This window comes from Dicentrarchus labrax, unplaced genomic scaffold, assembly GCF_905237075.1.
Source record: "Dicentrarchus labrax unplaced genomic scaffold, dlabrax2021, whole genome shotgun sequence".
Lineage (NCBI taxonomy): Eukaryota > Metazoa > Chordata > Actinopteri > Moronidae > Dicentrarchus > Dicentrarchus labrax.
Genome location: NW_026136703.1, coordinates 20,203,432 through 20,221,063, shown reverse-complemented (window position 1 = coordinate 20,221,063; position 17,632 = coordinate 20,203,432). Strand labels below are relative to the sequence as shown.

General features: G+C 38.6%; 2 protein-coding genes across 5 annotated transcripts; one reads left to right on the top strand and one right to left on the bottom strand.

Moving 5' to 3' along the window:
* Positions 1-1,322: 1,322 nt before the first annotated feature.
* LOC127361637 (sex comb on midleg-like protein 4) lies at positions 1,323-9,094 on the bottom strand. Of its 4 annotated transcripts, none has more exons than XM_051396432.1 (8): positions 8,908-9,094; positions 5,291-5,527; positions 4,757-4,886; positions 4,425-4,625; positions 4,094-4,255; positions 3,782-4,006; positions 3,537-3,685; positions 1,323-3,416 (listed from the first exon to the last, which is right to left on the bottom strand). In XM_051396432.1, the coding sequence occupies exons 2-8, from the start codon at positions 5,519-5,521 to the stop codon at positions 3,291-3,293; spliced, it is 1,224 nt and encodes a 407-aa protein (XP_051252392.1). In that variant the 5' UTR covers positions 5,522-5,527; positions 8,908-9,094; the 3' UTR covers positions 1,323-3,290. The 4 variants fall into 4 exon arrangements, with proteins under 4 accessions (XP_051252392.1, XP_051252389.1, XP_051252388.1 ...); XM_051396429.1 differs by lacking the exon at positions 8,908-9,094 and adding an exon at positions 6,431-6,643 and having other exon boundaries at positions 3,782-4,003; XM_051396428.1 differs by lacking the exon at positions 8,908-9,094 and adding an exon at positions 6,431-6,641.
* afg1la (AFG1 like ATPase a) lies at positions 8,572-16,561 on the top strand. Its single transcript, XM_051396427.1, has 13 exons — positions 8,572-8,729; positions 9,090-9,295; positions 9,984-10,035; positions 10,146-10,247; positions 11,958-12,088; positions 12,244-12,343; positions 12,778-12,836; positions 12,939-13,021; positions 13,121-13,191; positions 13,315-13,415; positions 14,082-14,222; positions 14,313-14,423; positions 15,953-16,561. The coding sequence occupies exons 1-13, from the start codon at positions 8,603-8,605 to the stop codon at positions 16,088-16,090; spliced, it is 1,422 nt and encodes a 473-aa protein (XP_051252387.1). The 5' UTR covers positions 8,572-8,602; the 3' UTR covers positions 16,091-16,561.
* The last annotated feature ends 1,071 nt before the right edge of the window (positions 16,562-17,632 follow it).

Sequence of the window (17,632 nt, the reverse complement as noted above, 5' to 3'; positions counted from 1 at the left end):
CATAGTTGTATGTGAAATGATTAAAGGATTTTCTTTCTTTAAAAAATACTGACATATCCCTCTGTACATTTACAGAGATATTGTTCCTCCTGTCCATACCGGCTCTAAAGAAATCCCCTTGTGTTTCCAATGTATAGTAAGAGATGAGGGTCAAAATCCTCTCTTTGAGTTGAATCGTATTGGGACGGTGTCTTTTCACAGCCGGTATGGACAGAAGGAATGATTACAGCAACCAGTAACTCTTATATTTCAGGTCTGTGGTGATATAGGCTTTAAAAAAGAAACGTATCCTTTAGCCACAACTTACTTACGATGCTACTCTTGTGGCTGTACGGTAATTATAAAACCACCGCCGGCAGCCAGTTAGCTTAGCTTAGCATTAAGCTTGGCTTGGCTCTGTCCAAAAGCAACAAACCGGACTGTTTCGTGGCTGGAAACAGTTGCCAGGCAACCAGGTGAAACTCCAGGAAGTCACTGCTCCAGACCAAGAAATAGTCCAAGACTTACCCTAACTGTAAAAACCCAACATGTTGTTTTAACACTTCAGATGTGTTGATGAGTGAGATTTAGAGGTGCTGGAAGATTTTGTCACCTTTGGACAGAGCCAGGTTAGCTGTTTCCCCCTATTCCCAGTATTTATGCTGAGCTCAGCTCACCTGCTGCAGGTGGTGGCTTCGTATTTACCAGACAGACGTGAGAGCGGTATCACTCTAACTCTCAGCAAGAAAGCAAATAAGTATATATCTAAAATTGTCAAACTGTTTCTTTTAACACCTTCTTGTTGCACAGCAAACCTGAGGTCAGGTAATATTCCAGGAAATAATATACACATTGCACAGACAGTGGGGATGAACGAGGGGTTAATAGGGGCCCAGGAGCTTATTTCTGCCCCGTCCCCTCCAAACACATTGATCTAAAATCATACTACATTTTAACCATAAGCCACACGCCTCCAAACGTTTTCTGTTAGGTGTGAATTGGACCATAATGTTGGCGGACTGAAGTGGAAATCTGTAAAATCTACAGCAGGTAAAATAGTAAAGAAGTGAAAAAGTTTCTGATTCATGGGGTCCCCTCGAGAGCCCAGATAAGGACCCCTGGAGGACACCGGTTTGGGAGCCGCAGATATAGGTCACCTTTGTTAAATCATGTGTTTTCAAGCACAGATGAGGCTCCCAGCCAAAAGTAACTCTCAGACGTGTGGACCCACATCCAAATCTGGATCCATTTAAATTTCTATTATATAAAATCTTCACAACTGCATCCTGTCCTGTCAGAATAGATCTCACTAAAATGGGGAAATAAAAAGTCTCACACAAATCTCTGATTACTTCTTAATTTAATACTCACATACAGTACAGAATACACATAAGATTTCCTTTACATCTCACGAACACAAAGGCAAACAGTTAAATACATAGATAACTTTAGCACCAGCATAGAGCACTGATCCACTCAGCTCTAAAACTCTTATTCATAGTGATTTTCAAAATAAAACACCGTAGCTTGATCTCACTAGGCATGGCTTACATGTAATATCCTTACAGCAGCATTCACTTACAAAGGTTAATTGATTAAAAAAGGATGCATACTGTACACCAAAAGTGGTATACAAAAGCAATACTATATTATATACCCATTTACATGGCCGTTTAGGTTTTCTCAGTGTAACATTTAAGTGTTTTTATTGTGTTTTGACAACTTCTGTATCAACACTGATGCTTGATAAAAACATAGAAACATATGAATTTAAAAAAAACATTTGTATGAGTATATATGAAGAGCCTATGGAGATAGAGTTGGCATGTAACAATCTTGCATATCGAAAACATAAATATATCACGTTCACAATGCTCTCGTTTTTCTTTATATATACTAACAAGAGAGCTACAGTCTTTCTATGTAGGCTATGTTTTGTTTAGGTTATACTGTTTTATTAATATTAAAATTATAATAAAAAAGAATGACAAATCCATTGGGAACATTACTTTTTTTTGTTACACAGTAATGTGAAAAAATAGTATCAAAATGATTTTTCTACAGTAAATCTCTCAATCAAAAAAGCAATGTAGTTTTTAATGCACCATTTTTCAGTACAGTTGTAGATATGTTTTCAGCTTGGTAAACGCAAGTAAACAAGATCCTATTGTGAGATTTGACAAAGGGAGAGTTTCTTAAGGTATAAAGAGTTTTCTGTTATACATTTCTTGTCAGATGATGAATATATATATATATATATGTATATATATATAATGAAATCTGCATGCAGCAGACAGATGTGCTGCTCATGAAAGTTTGTGAGACAAACATTGTTCGTACACTGGCCGTCTTTCACTGATTACATTATGTTAACGTGTGTATGAAGTATGCATTCCACAATCTGACGGGTTTTAGTTCAAAATCTGTGCCAAAAGTAGAGTAAGTAAGTAGGAGAGAAAGAGCGAGAAAGAGAGGGGTGAGTTCTGTGATTCCTCACTATAAGACATCGTGGAAATCTTCAGCAAAATGTACCAAGAGGGTCCAAAGTGTGGAACTCACGTCTGTAGACCTCAAGCCAGCGAGCCAATGGGAAGAGAGTTGGTTTCCAGATATGAGATGGATCACTTCCTTTTCCCCCCATTCATTTAACCAGATTTGAACGTGCAGAGTTCAGTTTGGCCCACAACTTTACTGATTTGGCTGCAGCTGTTTTGAGTGAAAAAGCTCTAAAAACCAACTGTACACCGCCTGCTCAGCACCAAACAGACTGTTGGAAACTAGCTGGTGAACATAGTGCAGCATTTGGCGGCTAAAGGGACAAATACTTCCCTCAGGAGTTGTTAGGAACCAAAAACAGAGCCACAATATTTGGACTTACATTTGCCAGGAAACTAGAAACTCCAAATGAATGATAATGTGTAAATGAGCAACTGTTTGCTAACAAGGTCCCCATATAAACTATTAATATGTCAATGTTGTATTCACAATTTGTTTATGCTGCCCCCAAGTGACAACAAAATCAGTTACTGCAGGTTTAAGTAGTGTTAATGTTACATTTTCTGGCAGGTAAATTGATAAAAGAGTGAATTTTACATTATATCTGCTCAGTAATACTTCACTCTTTGTTTTACACAGAAGTTACAGTAGCTACTGTTTTGTTCTCAGCAGCATATTTGCTTTAATACTTTTGTAGCAAAAAAGGAAGTGATGCAACACACTTCTGGGGACCCTGAAGGACGCCACTCTTTTCCCACTGACCTCATTCAAATGTACTGTTGGATTCAAGGGGGGAAATATATCACAGAAGGTTTTCAGAACTTAGTCTGCTTTAGTTTGTCGATGTGGTAGCAAAGCTTCAATGCCGGCCCCAGCTTCAGTCCGAGGTACTTCATGATCATGTCGCTCTTGAGGAGTAATAAAGCGTTTCCATCGATCTCCTGAGAGAAGCAGAAGAAGCTGGCGTCAGCTCTAAAACAAGGTAATTTCCTCTGGATGGGATATTAAATCAGCAATGAAACAAGGCAGCCTGTCGAGAACACAATGAGAAACAAACTCACATGCTTCCTAAAGACGTCTGCATGGGGGCCGAGAGCCTGTGGGTCCGCATCCCTGATGAACCAGACAACATCTTCCACAGACCAGGTGGCTGGGTCCTTATTGGGTGGAGCCTTGGACTCCTGGGACTCTGGAGATGCGTTATAACCTCCTGGAAGAACAAAGCAAAGAAAAGGACCTTTACATTTTTGTATCTTAGAGAAATAAACACCAAAGCAATGTTGTTTCTTTTTCCACTTCTTCCCACCTGTCCTGTTGTTCTCCGGGAACGTGTTTGGGCTAGTGGACGACTGCCGGCACATGTTCATGGAGGCTGAGCTGTTTGAGAACTGCTGTGACGAACGGAACCCGTAGGAGGTCTTTGGCGAATAGGATGAGCTGATGGAGTTGAAAGCAGAATCGCCGGGGTCCACGGAGTAGCGTTTGCCGTCGGACTGGTCTAAATGGTAGTCCTCGGCCATAGATGTTTCTGCTAGAGAGAGGAGTGAAAATTAGCTCAAATAATTTGTTTATATCAGTATAGTAGCGTCTATTAGACAGATAGAAAGTTGAGAAGTACCATCTGACTGGTAAGAGCCACCACTGTGCTGGGTAATGGGCTGATCACTGAAGAGGTTTTCACAGTGCAAGCTGCGGCAGAGCTTCTTCAGAAACCGAAGCACATAGTCGATGCTGTTCACCACGGGGAGGCTGAGAAGGTGCTGCTTCCCATCGAATGTGGCTGTGAGAGCAAAACAGGGGACCACTTGACATCACAGTGTAGATGCAATCTCTCACAAATTAGGTAAATAAACCTCTACTAATGCATGTTTTCCACCTCAGGTAAAGTGGTTAAAAAAAGCTACTGAACAAATAGAAAGCAACACCTGAGGGAGGTCTTTGTACAACACCTGATATTTTTTCTCCCCCGTAGCCTTGTGTGAGGAGGGTGAACACTGTTTTCTGCTGGAAGGCGCTGTCGATGCAGCCTTGGACGGCCTGCTGGAGCACCACGGAGGGCCTGTCCGGTCCGAAGTGATCAGGGAGCTGCTGGATCTTCTTCCTGTCCAGGTTGGGGCCTGTGTTGGCCTGTTTGTTGATGTAGATACAAACTGATACAGGGAAAACACAAGTGGAGAAAAGTGTCTGTCATGTGTCTTGAAACAAACCAGGACTGGATTGTAAGAGACAAAAAGGTCTTTAATTCTTCTTATATGGGGTTTTGGTGTGTTTTGTGTCCTACCTGTGAGCACCTGGGGTGTGGCAGAGTGGGGGATGGTGGCGGCATCCTGAGGAATGGAGCTCATATCGGGCTCAGGGGTGCTGCTGGGTGGAGAGATAGCCAACGGCGTCATCACCATCCTAGGTTTGAGCTGCAGTAAAAGGAAGTTTTTGCATTTATGTGTTTATTCCAGACAAATCATTTATTTACTAAGTCGTGTGCTGTTGGGAGACGGGAGGTGGTGAAATACCAAATCTGTATAAATCTGTAATTTTTATGCTGCTGCTGATGAATTTTGTGTGTATTTCTGAATAAAAACAGACATGTTTACAATAATGTCTTCCCCTTCTTCCATAAAAATACTTCCCTAATGTTGGACTACAGCTACACAGATGTTAAGTCTCTGTTACACAGGGGTCCCACAAAATCTGAAGGGCATGGAGCCTGTGTGTCTGTGTCTTTCTGTGTACACATGCATTTTTAAACACACTGCACTCACACACCACATCACATCCCCCCTCCCTTATTTCTCCCCCCCACCCTCATCTGGCTGACCTTGAAGCCCGGTTTTCTCCCCCTCTTCTTTGGCACTTTGAGCGGAGGGAGTGACTCGGGGTAACGGTTAGGAAAATCCATCTTGGCGACATTGCGGAGCGGGGGTCTCCCTCTCTTCCTGCCCGGTATCTTCCCCGACTGGCTGGGGATGAAGGAGGGAGCCACTGCAGCTGATTGCATTTCACTGTTGTTGCCGTCTGATTTCTGAGCCGTTGCTGCAGGTACACTCATTTGGAGCTGGAGACAAAGGAAGCAACCATTGAGCTCAAGCTATAGAAATGCAAAGAATCATGCACTTTACTTGCACATTAAATCTCTCTCTCTCTCTCTCTCTCCCCCCCCTCCTCAGCAGCTACATATTAGAGAGCAGCATTAGCATCAATTTAGAGCAGACACAGAGGGAGCAGAGTGGCTTGGCAAAGATGTACAGCATCCAAACACTGAAGAGACTGCAGAATACTCTGAGCTGTGCAATGCGGTGAGAGGAGCAGCATTTAGCAGAGCACCATAATAATCAAACACAACACAAAAGGCAGCCATGCATGAGCTGTGGAGGAAACAGCACCTCCATCCTGCACTGATAACACGCCAATAAACCTGAGAGAGAGAGAGAGAGAGGGGGGGGATGTCTATTACCTGCTGTCTTCTATTGTGAAAGCCCAAGAGCCAAGCCCTTTTGTCTTAAATCCCAGAAGCCTAAAGGTGACTATAAAGCTAAATCCCTAACAATGCAGGGAAAGCCATCTTGCTCTTGCTGTGTGTGGCTTTTTCCTCGTCCCCTTTTTGGTTAACACACTGCTGCTGCTGCTGCTGCTGCCGCTGCTGCCGCTGCTGCTGCTGCTGCTCGGCACACAGGCTGCAGACATCTCATTAGACTAATGCATTCAGCAGTGGCAGAGGGAGGGGGAAATTGACTTCACCATGGCTACCCAGCTATGAATTACCATTACGATGACAGCTTCCACCCTAATCTTTAAAAAAAAAGAGAAAGAGAAGCAGCTACAAGAGTAGAAAACATGCCACATCTCCCATGCTGCAGCAGAACTAAACAAGCAATGTATAGCCTCCAAAATGGATCTAATTTTAAGCACATTTGTCAAAAGGATACAGCATGTAAACAAACAATAACTGGTCACTCACCATCCAAAACAGATGTGGAGTGTTCCCTACGCTCCTTTGCTGTTATTTCCTATTTGTTCCCCTGCTTCCAATAGCAGAGCACGGATCTCAAAGCAAGGCGGATTCCACTGTAATACTGTATATATATATGTGTGTGTGTGTGTGTGTGTGTGTGTGTGTGTGTGTGTACAACAGAGACAGACAGAGAGAGAGAGTGACAGTGTGTGTGTGTGTGTGTGTGTGTGTGTGTGTGTGTGTGTGCATTAAAGAGAGACGGGGGGAGGGGGGGGGATTGGCTCCTCTGTTGTCATGGCAACAAGCCTGTAAGCCCTGTAACACCCTGACGGTTGTCTGCCATGTTTGGTCTGCTCAGTGCTGTGGAGGTATAATTAGACTGAAGGCAGAGTTTCTGCTGTTAATTATAATGAGAATATTAATCGGCAAGTCGGAAAGTATGAATGTTATTTTTCTGTAGTGGGTTTCCTGCTGTGTGCTCAAATGTGTTTCTTTTAATATATATTAAGGAATTATATATCTAGAGCTTCAACATAGATTATTAAAAGAATGATAATCGAATGATTATTTTAGTTATTTTTAAGCAAAACTGCCTAACTATTTGCTGGTTAAAGCTTCTCAAATGTCAGGAGTTGATGCTTTTCTTTGTCCTATGTGATAGTAAACTGAATATATTTGGGTTTTGGACTGTTTGAAGACGTGCACTTTGAAATGTGGAAAATTATAACACAAATTTTTTACCATTTTCTGACATTTTACAGATAGATAAAGCCATTAATCAATAATAAAAAATAATAACTGATGGTTTCAGTCCTGCATATATTATTCAAACTGCAGTTATCTGATATGACAGCAGATAAACAACACATTATTTTAATTGACATTGAAAACATTAATCAGCAACAACGTTTAGGTCATTTTTCAAGCAAAAAACTCACAAATATTCTCTGTTTCCAGCCTCTAAAATCTGACATTGTTCTGCTTTTCTTTGTTTTATATCGCTGTAAATTGAATACCTCTGGGTTTGTGACAAGTAGCAACAAAACAAGCTTTTTTACTATTTTTATATTTTTATAGACAAAATGATTAATCAGTAATAATTAGTCCTAAATAATATATAATAATAACCATAATAATTCCTGCTAATCTATTCATGAATATTTGCCCTCAATAAGATGTAACTGGTTCATTTTCAACCACTGCCTTTTGTTATATGATTTTTAATAATCTTGCATTAGTGAGTGGGAAGGCTCAGCCTCCCAAAGTAACCATTGGATTTTCATTTAATTGATTTGCATATATTTGCAGTTATCCATATTTCTGCTACATGAAGCGCAGAATGTCATTGTCGTGTTTCCATTTTAGGGATTTCATGACTTGGACATGCTCTAAATTTAGCCTAAATTAACACCATGGGACATTATGTGTCCTCTGGATATTTCAGTAGAGACACTGGTGGGTACAGGTTTGTGCATTGTGCAATCCTGGGATTAAGACCTTTTTTTGTATTTGTCCATTAATCTAATATTAGTTTTTTACAACTATTCCCAAAATTCAATGTCTTTGAATGTATTTTTTTCTCTAACAAACAGTTTAAAAGTCAAAGATATCCAGTTTACAATCATCAGCAAATCTTCACATTTAAGGAGCTGGAACAAGAGAATAGTTGGCAGATTTGCTTGATTATCGATTTAAACAATTAACTGATTGTCAAAAGATTCATTTTTTAACTAAGTAATTGATTGTTTGACACATTTTTTCTGCTCTACTTGGGATAAAATACACAAACGGCCTGTATATGTGCCACTGTTTTGAATAAATATCAGGTTTAATACTTTAAAAACAAGGCTTTTATGTTTGCTACTGCATTTCGTCATTCATTCATATCCTGCACTGCACTGTAATTGATCTGTTTTATTAAATACAACCTTGTTTTTTATCTATTTAAAAAAAAAAAATCTCTTTGTGTTTTATAAAATATTATTATTTAATGTTCATTGTTGACAACCAAATTTTCATCACCACACTGCTTATAATAACATTATCATAATACTTGATACTAGTTATTGTTATTATAGGAAATGGATGAAACTCCGCCCCCTGCTGGCTGACAGCGGGACACGTGTGTCTTTTGTGTCTTTTGTTAATAAAGTTACGTTGACGAAATTTGAAACCAAGATGGTGGTGTGCATACCGCTGTCTTTAAAGATGTCACCCTCAGCCTCACTGGGCTTCAGGTTGCTTTTAAGGGACAAATATTGCTCCAGAAAGCTGTTAAACTCTTCGACAGAGCTCTGCAGACGAGGTGAGACGAGTCGTGTTGATGGGGGTTGTTTTAAAAGCGTCTGTCCGGTAACTTTACGGCTAATTTCTACTGAAAAGTCGACCCAGCTCTACTTTTAATGAATTATTTTGCTCTAGTTTATAGTCTATAAAGTGAACATGGTGTTACTATAACTATGTGACCTCCTGTGCACACTTACCTTGTTATTTCCTCCTGGTTGTATCCTGCTTTTGTCCGCCACTGGCTAACCTTTGGTCCTCGTCCACAACATTATCGCGACTCTCTGCGTCAATAAACTGCTTCTTCTTGTTGTTGAAGGTCTGCAATGTGCACAAAAAGAGCTTAAATGTGTTCTTATTTTTTAATTAAAAACAAAAACAGGTTACTCGGTGAAAGCCCAGCAGGCGGTGGAGGAGAGCGGTGTAAGCGCCGCCGGGTACAGCGGCCCTCTGGATCACTACAACGGGCTGATCAGAGACGGGTCGCTGCGGGAGGATGAGCACCAGAAAGCGGTGCTGCTGACTCTGGACCAGCTCCACAAAACACTCAGAGGATACAGCAACACACCGACATCCATCTTCTCCAAGGTAGAGAGAGAGAAACAACCCCCCCTCTGATTGCTAAATGATGTAATTGTTCCCTTTTGTTGGTGTAATAAATCCACTCATGTTGGTGTGAATCCTGCACCTGTTTCTGAAGTTGATTGGAATAATTTAGGAGAATTAAGTGTAACAGGTAACTGATTGTGTGTATAAGGTGTGTATATGTTCATATTATATTCAATGCATAACAATAATAGCACAGTACTAAGTGATGAACTGTGCCATGAACCCAAAATAGTGAACACATTAACTGCATGAAGTTGGTGTAAAACGAGCGATATGGATGAATTTTGAGCAGATTATTTCCTGTGACTTTAGATCAGAGGTTTTTCTGATATTCTTCTTTTTACAATTCTTTGTCTGTAGCCTGAATTTTCTTAGATTTTAACAATCACACAGTGAGTGAAGGCTCTGTGAATGTATCTTGTGTTCAGGTCTTCACCGTCCTCTTACCCTGTTTATATCTTAATAATAACAACTTTAAAAATAATGAATGAAATGCAGAGATATAGACCTGCTGTTTATACATTATATAGTTTTCTTACACCCCTTAAAATCACTCTGTGAAGCTTTGGCGACCCCCAGTGGGGTCCCGACCCAAAGGTTGGGAACAGCTGTTCTATTATGCTGCAAACAGTCATTTATCATGTGTTTCTGCCTCTTTGTCTTTCAGTTTTTCACACAACCGAAGCCTCCAAAAGGTCTCTACATCTTCGGTGATGTTGGTAAGAGAGAGATGGGCCACAGAGTTACAAACATCAATTTAATTTATAATATTTTGTGTTTATTTTTTGTGTTTTCCCCTAAAAACTCGCATGCTCTTTTATTGTTTCAGGCACAGGAAAAACTATGGTGATGGACATGTTTTATTCATATGTTGAGACTGAAAAGAAGAAGAGGGTCCATTTCCACGGCTTTATGTTGGACGTTCATAAAAGTAAGTTTGCCTCATGTTTGTACTGTAGAACCGCATTTTATCCCACTGATGAAACAATAGATTATATCAGATACCACTTGTACCGATCAGATACAGGTGTGTTTTAAATATATACTTATTATTATTATTATTATTATTATTATTATTATTATTATTACATACCACTAACCCTGTATGTTTGCTATCATTGTTGAATGTTGCGGCTCGTAAAGGTGGAGGTAATTTACTTAACATAACTGGGTAGCTTAATGTAAAATAATATATTAGTAGTTTATATTTTGTATAATTCATGTGAATCTGCAAAGTAGTTAGTAACTAAACTTATTAAATGGATGTAGTCCAGTAGAAAGTACAATATTTGCCTTTTTAAAATGTAGTGTAGCATAAAATGGACATATTAAAGTAAGAGTATCTTAAAATGATGTACGGTACTTGCTCTTCATCACTGGTTCTGATTCTAAATTTTGACCCTAAGATATATTAAAGTTTACTGCAAATGTAAATCAGTTTCCTTGATTACTAATAATCAGTATCTGTATCCACTCTGCAAAAACACATCAGTCGATTCTTAGTTTGTACCGAGGATGCACAGTGTCGGAGATGTGGAACATCATTTACAGTTAAGACGAGAAGGGGTGCTGCAAATAACCTTCATGTTGTCATTTTTGGGGGTTTCTTTACTTCTAACAGCCACTAGGGGGCAAATAATGTATCTTTAATTGAAGCCACAAATGAATAATCATCTAAAAAGTGGAAGTTATGCTCCCAGCTGCAATGTAGCTAACCGATGATGATGACTTTCATTTATATTAGGAGAGAAAATATCAACCCACATCCTCTAATGGTTGCATTTCTTCATTCTTGTCACCTTTTGGCCGTTTAATAAACGAAAAGACATCCTGCCTTCACAACACAGCTTATCCTGAAATGCTGTAATAGTTTTGTCTACAATTGCATTGGGTGAAATTTAGAACATTTGCCTTTGAGGCTGATTTTCTACCACCTCATTCATTCATTCATTCATTCATTCATTCATTATTAATTCAGTTCATAAAATCATCTGTCAGTGGTTGCAGACAACCCACAGAATCAGCAGCTCTGTGCCGGGTGACGTAGGCACTGTGCATCCTGGTGTCTTTAGCTGTAACCTATATTGCAAACTCTCTATACTCTCCTGTGAACTGAAAGGATCTAAATATGTTTCAGTAGGTGTGAACGTTTTATTTGTATTGCACTTTATTTTTCGATATACTGTTTTCATTTCAATACTGATGTGAAACCAACGCTTCACAACATGCTACATTCAAAGTCTGTAGAACAGCACATAGCTGTGGTTGTTCAACTGAGCTTATATTTCCTGTTGTAGTCACCACATTTCAGTTTTGTTACATTTAGGGCACCGCTTGCATGTCATGGTATATATGAATGCTGCTGACAAAGCACTTTAAATGTGTCCAGTCAACTTCTTTCACTCCCAGGTTGTATGTATTTATTCTTTTGAAAAGTTCAATGTAATTCTACATTTAAACTATACAGAAATATAAAGCAAACAGTTACACCCAAAACTAAAAAGTAGAGACGATACATTTATTAAATGTGGTGGTTTGTGTTTTCCACTTCGTGTTCGTTTTAGCTCAGCAGATTCTAGTGTATTAATTTTTACTAATCCTGCAGAGCGAACACTAATTTCTCCATTTTATTGCTCTTTAGGGATCCATCGGCTGAAACAGAGTATGCCAAAGAGGAAAGCTGGTAAAATGGCCAAATCCTATGACCCCATTGCTCCAGTTGCTGAGGAGATCAGTGAGGAGGCTTGTCTTCTGTGCTTTGATGAATTTCAGGTAATAATGTTTCTACAAACCACAGTACCTGTGGTGGGATCTTTTTTGTGATGGAGACTATAAAGGAGTCTCACAGTATCTGTACATTTTATGTATGCATAATTTAACCTATACAGTGTTGTTTTAAATGCTTTATTTGTAACACACATTTTCAGGTCACTGATATTGCCGATGCCATGATTCTCAAGCAGCTCTTTGAGAATCTGTTTCTGAACGGTGTTGTTGTTGTGGCCACTTCTAATCGCCCCCCTGAAGGTAGGTGACTTCTTAACATATCATATCACATATAATAATCCGTCCACATGCCCTCAGAAACTGTTCTCACTGCACGACTTTTCACACCTTAGCTCAACGTTTTTATGTCTTTGATCTACATCCTGTAACTCGTGGTGTCAGATGGATTTTGGTTAGAATTTTACTGAAAACATTGCTTCCTCTGATTGGGGCAGTTTGCATCCAGATTCCTTCCTCAGGATGTGAACCCAGTTTGATTTGGTCATGGTTGCAGTTTGCATGTCAAGAAATAAAAAAAAAACTTCTACACATAATTTGAAACGCATTTTTTTTTTAAATTCCTTAGCAAGATTGTCGAATGAGATGGTATCGCTACAAAAACTGGCAAAATGTGACAATTAAAGTGTAAATATCATAATTGTAGAAACAACTTATGACCCACTCTTTTTCCTCAGACTTGTATAAAAACGGGCTGCAGAGAGTCAACTTCGTGCCTTTTATTGCTGTGTTGCAGGTAAGACAGGAGACGTATATTTAAATATCTTTTTGTTTTAAATGCACCTATTCTTGTTGTTGTTGTTGTTGTAGTTGTTAATCGCTCGTCTCTCACATGCAGAAATTTTGCCAAACTCTTCGCCTGGATTCTGGGATCGATTACCGCAAGAGGAACAGACCCTCAGCTGGAAAACTCTACTTTCTGTAAGAAATCCATAAAGTAAAACAGTCATTGAAAGCCAGATTGTGATCTGTTGTTTGCCTGTTTTTGTGTTTTAAGTGTTTTTGTTACATGAACTGCAGCTCCAGTGAGCCTGACGTCGAAGCGACACTAGACAAGATGTTTGATGAGCTGGCTTTTAAGCAGAATGACAGTAAGTGTGCTTTTAGGAGACATTTGATTTAACTCTGCAGCTGATGTGTAATTAGGTTTAATCTGTATATTGTACTAACTTTATTATCATGTGGTGTACTTGTGATACTGTCTTTCTCGGCAGTAACACGACCAAGAGTTATGAATGTTCTGAACAGGAAAGTGCGCCTGAACAAAGCCTGTGGGACCATTGCAGACTGTACGTTTGAAGAGCTGTGTGATAGAGTGAGTCTCATGATGTGGCAAAGCTCTCTATGTGCATCAGGCTTTACTTCTATTCTGGATTGTTTGGTGTTTCAGTGGATATGCATTTTTAAAATACGTTGGTTTTGTATTCTTTATCGCACAAATCAGGGTTTTTAGTGAGCGATCCAGCTATAATGCCCTTTTAAAGTTTATAAAAGTCCTTAGATAGAGTCCTAGATACACCAATCCAAACTGCATGACTCACATACTGTGTAATCTGTATGTGCTTGTTGAAATGCTTCATTGAAGCTATATCAGGATAATATTGAATTGAGTATTAAAACATTAAATCTTCACGGCTGCACTGTGATATCAAATAGAAAAAAAACCCTTTTTGCTGTACTTCAGACCCAGCCTGCTTGGTGTCTGTTGAAACACTGGGATCTCAACCAGAAGTTAAAACAAAGTTAAACAGGTTGGAACAGTTCTTGGTTGTATTTAAATGACTCACAGGTGGCTCTGTGGTGGCTGAAGTAAAGGCAAACTCATAAAGCCACAGGTTTCTAGTAAACAAGCATTTTCAGACAAAGTTTGGTTTTAGTAAAATCCAGGAAATGTAAAACATGCAGCAACTTAAAACCAGCGTGGTGTGCTTCGAGGCTTAATAAATACAAGCCATAAATTGTTTGAATGTAACTGTTTCAGCCTTTAGGGGCCAGTGACTACCTGGAAATGTCCAGGCTGTTTGACACCATCTTTATTCGGCACATTCCTCTGCTGACGCTGAACAAGAAAACTCAAGCCAGGCGGCTCATAACGCTGGTGGATGCCCTCTACGACCACAAGGTACGCCGCTGTTATCTGCTCCTACACTTAAACACCAAACGGTAGCTTTTTATTGTTTGGGACTTTTATAACTATATCCTCCTGTTTCAGGTGCGGGTGGTGATTCTTGCAGATCATCCGCTGGAGGATATTTTCGTACAGGATGGCGATCACAGTCACGACGAGAGCCACATTCTGATGGACGATCTGGGGCTGAAAAGGGTGAGAGCTCCGACTCTGTTTTCACAGTTAAACCTGTTTTTCATGTTGGGCGTGTACGGTCGTAAATGTAGATAATTAAACTGTCGGTGTATGAAGCTAAAAAACACACAGCTCAGAGTGAGCCAGTCCACTTTGTTGTATGCACTGAAAACTCCTTTTAACCAGTAAGTCAGTCTGTTAGTGAGTATTCATTTCTTTTAAATCAAGTAAAGCAATAAATAACTTAAAGTTAATACCTCTGCCAAAGAATGCACAATCCTCTAAATGTATTCCTTTAATAATAGAAAATCATCAGTAATTTTTGGATTGCATTAAAGTAAATACAGTGATAAATTGTTGTGGGTCAGATTGTTTAAAGTAAGTGCATTACTCTGGATCCACAGATTTTCCTTTCAACCTAATTTTTTTCAAATCTCTTAACAGGTTTTTGAGATGTTCTGCTAAATAACTCACAAACTACTCAAAACAAACTCAAATTGCCTTATTCTGATTTGTTTCTTTGTTTTTTAGAAACAAATTCTGAATCCTCAGGAACTGCAGTGTTAAATCATTTCACACCATCTCTCTCAGATGCATTTCCTGTTTTCGAATAAAAACTATCTTTTGAGGTTCCGATCACAGATTTATAGCTTAAGTTCCCCAACTTTATGTTAAATTTACATTTATAAAAAAATACAGATAAAATTGAATATTGAGGGTCTCCCCCTGGCTTAAGGGTTAACATGCTGACTGCAACACCTCCAGTTCAATTCCACCCTCTGTTGCATCTCTCCCTCCTTCATCTTTCAGTTCAGAATATGAAATTGACTGAACCTAAAAAATAAATAAATCAAAGCATAAAGACAAAATCATAAAACATATTAAATGTAAGCAGAGGTGGCAAAAGAACACATTGTTTACTCAAGTAGAGAAAAATGACTCTGGTAAAAGTAGAACAACTGAATGAACTTCTTTACTCAAGTAAAAGTGAAAAAATACAGACTCTCAAATGTACTCAAAGTATAAAAGTACTCTCTTGGTTTCTCTGAAGGTAATTTCTACCGGCTGTTTCTCTGCAAAGTTAACTGAAACTTTAAATAGGTTTGAGTTTCCCTCTCGTCTGTTTTCACTTTGTCTGTCGTGTGTGATACTCACTGTTCTTGATGTGCAGAAGAATAATAAATGAATAATTCCCCTCAAATGCTTGTCAATGTTTCTGAAAATGTAAGGAGTAAAAAGTACCGATATTTGTGTAAAAATGGGTAAAAGTAAAAAGTTGTCAGAAAAATAAAAACTCAGGTACAGACGCCTGAAGAAACGTACAGTGATTAAGTATTTGCACTTTGTTACTTCTCAGCCCTAAAATGTGTGCAATAAAGGAAAGATCTGTTAAAAGATATGAAGATTTTAGATGATCTTTAGTACAGACTAAGGAATTAAGACTGATGCAATAAGTATTGTAAAGCCATTTGATTGATGCCTTTTTTTTATTTAAAGTTGAGTTTCACTTAACTATTTATATTTTAATGTAATACCCTGTGATTAAACAGGAAGAAGCCAGTGGTCTGTCCATCTTCAGCGGAGAGGAGGAAAGGTTTGCCTTCCAGAGGACAGTGTCTCGACTCACAGAGATGCAGACAGAAGAATATTGGGTAGAAGGAGACCGAAGCTCAAAGTCAAAGGTTTAACAGTTTAAAAAAGCCATGTTACACAACCAACAAACTCCATATAAACTCTACTCCTCTCTGCCAAAAAGAGCCCAGACTGAACACTACTCCTACTCATCTTATCCAGCACAAACCCAATGGGACCGCTCAACAGTGTGTGCAAGCGTTGTACAGAGAATATTTATTGAAATCTTGAAAGCCTTTTATGACTTTATTGTGACATTGCACTTTACAGATCATTTTTAAGATAACCTCTAGAGGTGTCATATTGCTTTTAACTCAGGATCATATAGTGGTCCAACTGTATTTACTTCTATAAACCTGTAGGAAACAGCTGGACGACTTTTGGAGACGGATTCCCAAAAGGACTTTTCTAAAGATTTTAAGGGACGTTTTAATCTCTTTTGAGCTACATAATGTTGATGAAAATTACATCTCAATGAGTTTGTATGTGATTGTAATGCAAGCCTAAAATACAGTGGTAGCAGATTGGTTCAGGGATTTAAAGAATTTTCTTTGTGATGAGTTGTGTGGATGGTGCCTGTGAAATGAACAATAATTCATCAGTATCTTCATTTGGCGAACAAAAAGGAAACAAAAGCAGTTTCACAGGAAGCGTTTTACTTCCAGGCTGCTGTTGTCTTCTGTGTCTGTCTTCATAAATGAAACAACAACGGTTCGAGTGTTGGAGTTGGTTGAGGATTTGCCAATTTACATACATCTTTTCTTTATTTAAACAAAAACCTTTTTATAAAAAAGCAAAGTAGCGTGGGCAGTGAAAGCAAGAAAAAAAGTGTATCTCCTGTACAAACACCCCACAAAAAATAGTGTTATTGTTCCAGAGAGACAGTTGGTGTTTTTATTTCGTGGAGTCGTTATTATTTGCAGAAACTAAATCTTAAGTCTTTTTTTTTTTTTTTTTTTTTATTTTATTTTTTGAAGTTTCAGTTTCATATTGGAGGATGAACTGCCTTCAACTGTGAATCAAATGTTCTCATAACTTCTTCAGTGTCAGTGAGATTAACGGTCATTTTATTGCTGATCAGATTTAATGCTTGTGAGGGAAAAAAGCTGTTGTAAAATGAGTAAGTTATTAATTTAGCTCAAAATCACATATTTGGCTTTAAAATCTGTACAGCATGTCTGTACTCTTGGTCCTCAGATCTTTACTGTCATATGATAGTAATATTATTGGGCAATATGGTTGAAATCAATATTTTTCTAATATTAATATATCAAAACATGGCAAATGTGTGACAAATTATATATAACAGAATCAACTTTGTGCCACTAATGGATCAGATGTAAAACAAACACTCTGATGACTCAAGTTGTTTTTTATTTTTTATTTCAATCACAATTTAATGTTGTAAAATGACTGGTCTATCAATCTGTATATCACTAATTATTTAACTTTGACATGAGTGAATGTTGTTGGAGTCGGCTTCTGTCTTACAAAGCCTTTAGTTTTAGTAGTTATTGTTGAATCAATCAGTCAATTCTTCATTAGAATTTGCTTTAAATCTCTTTTCCCTCATTTGAAAAAGCTTCTTACGTTGTTGT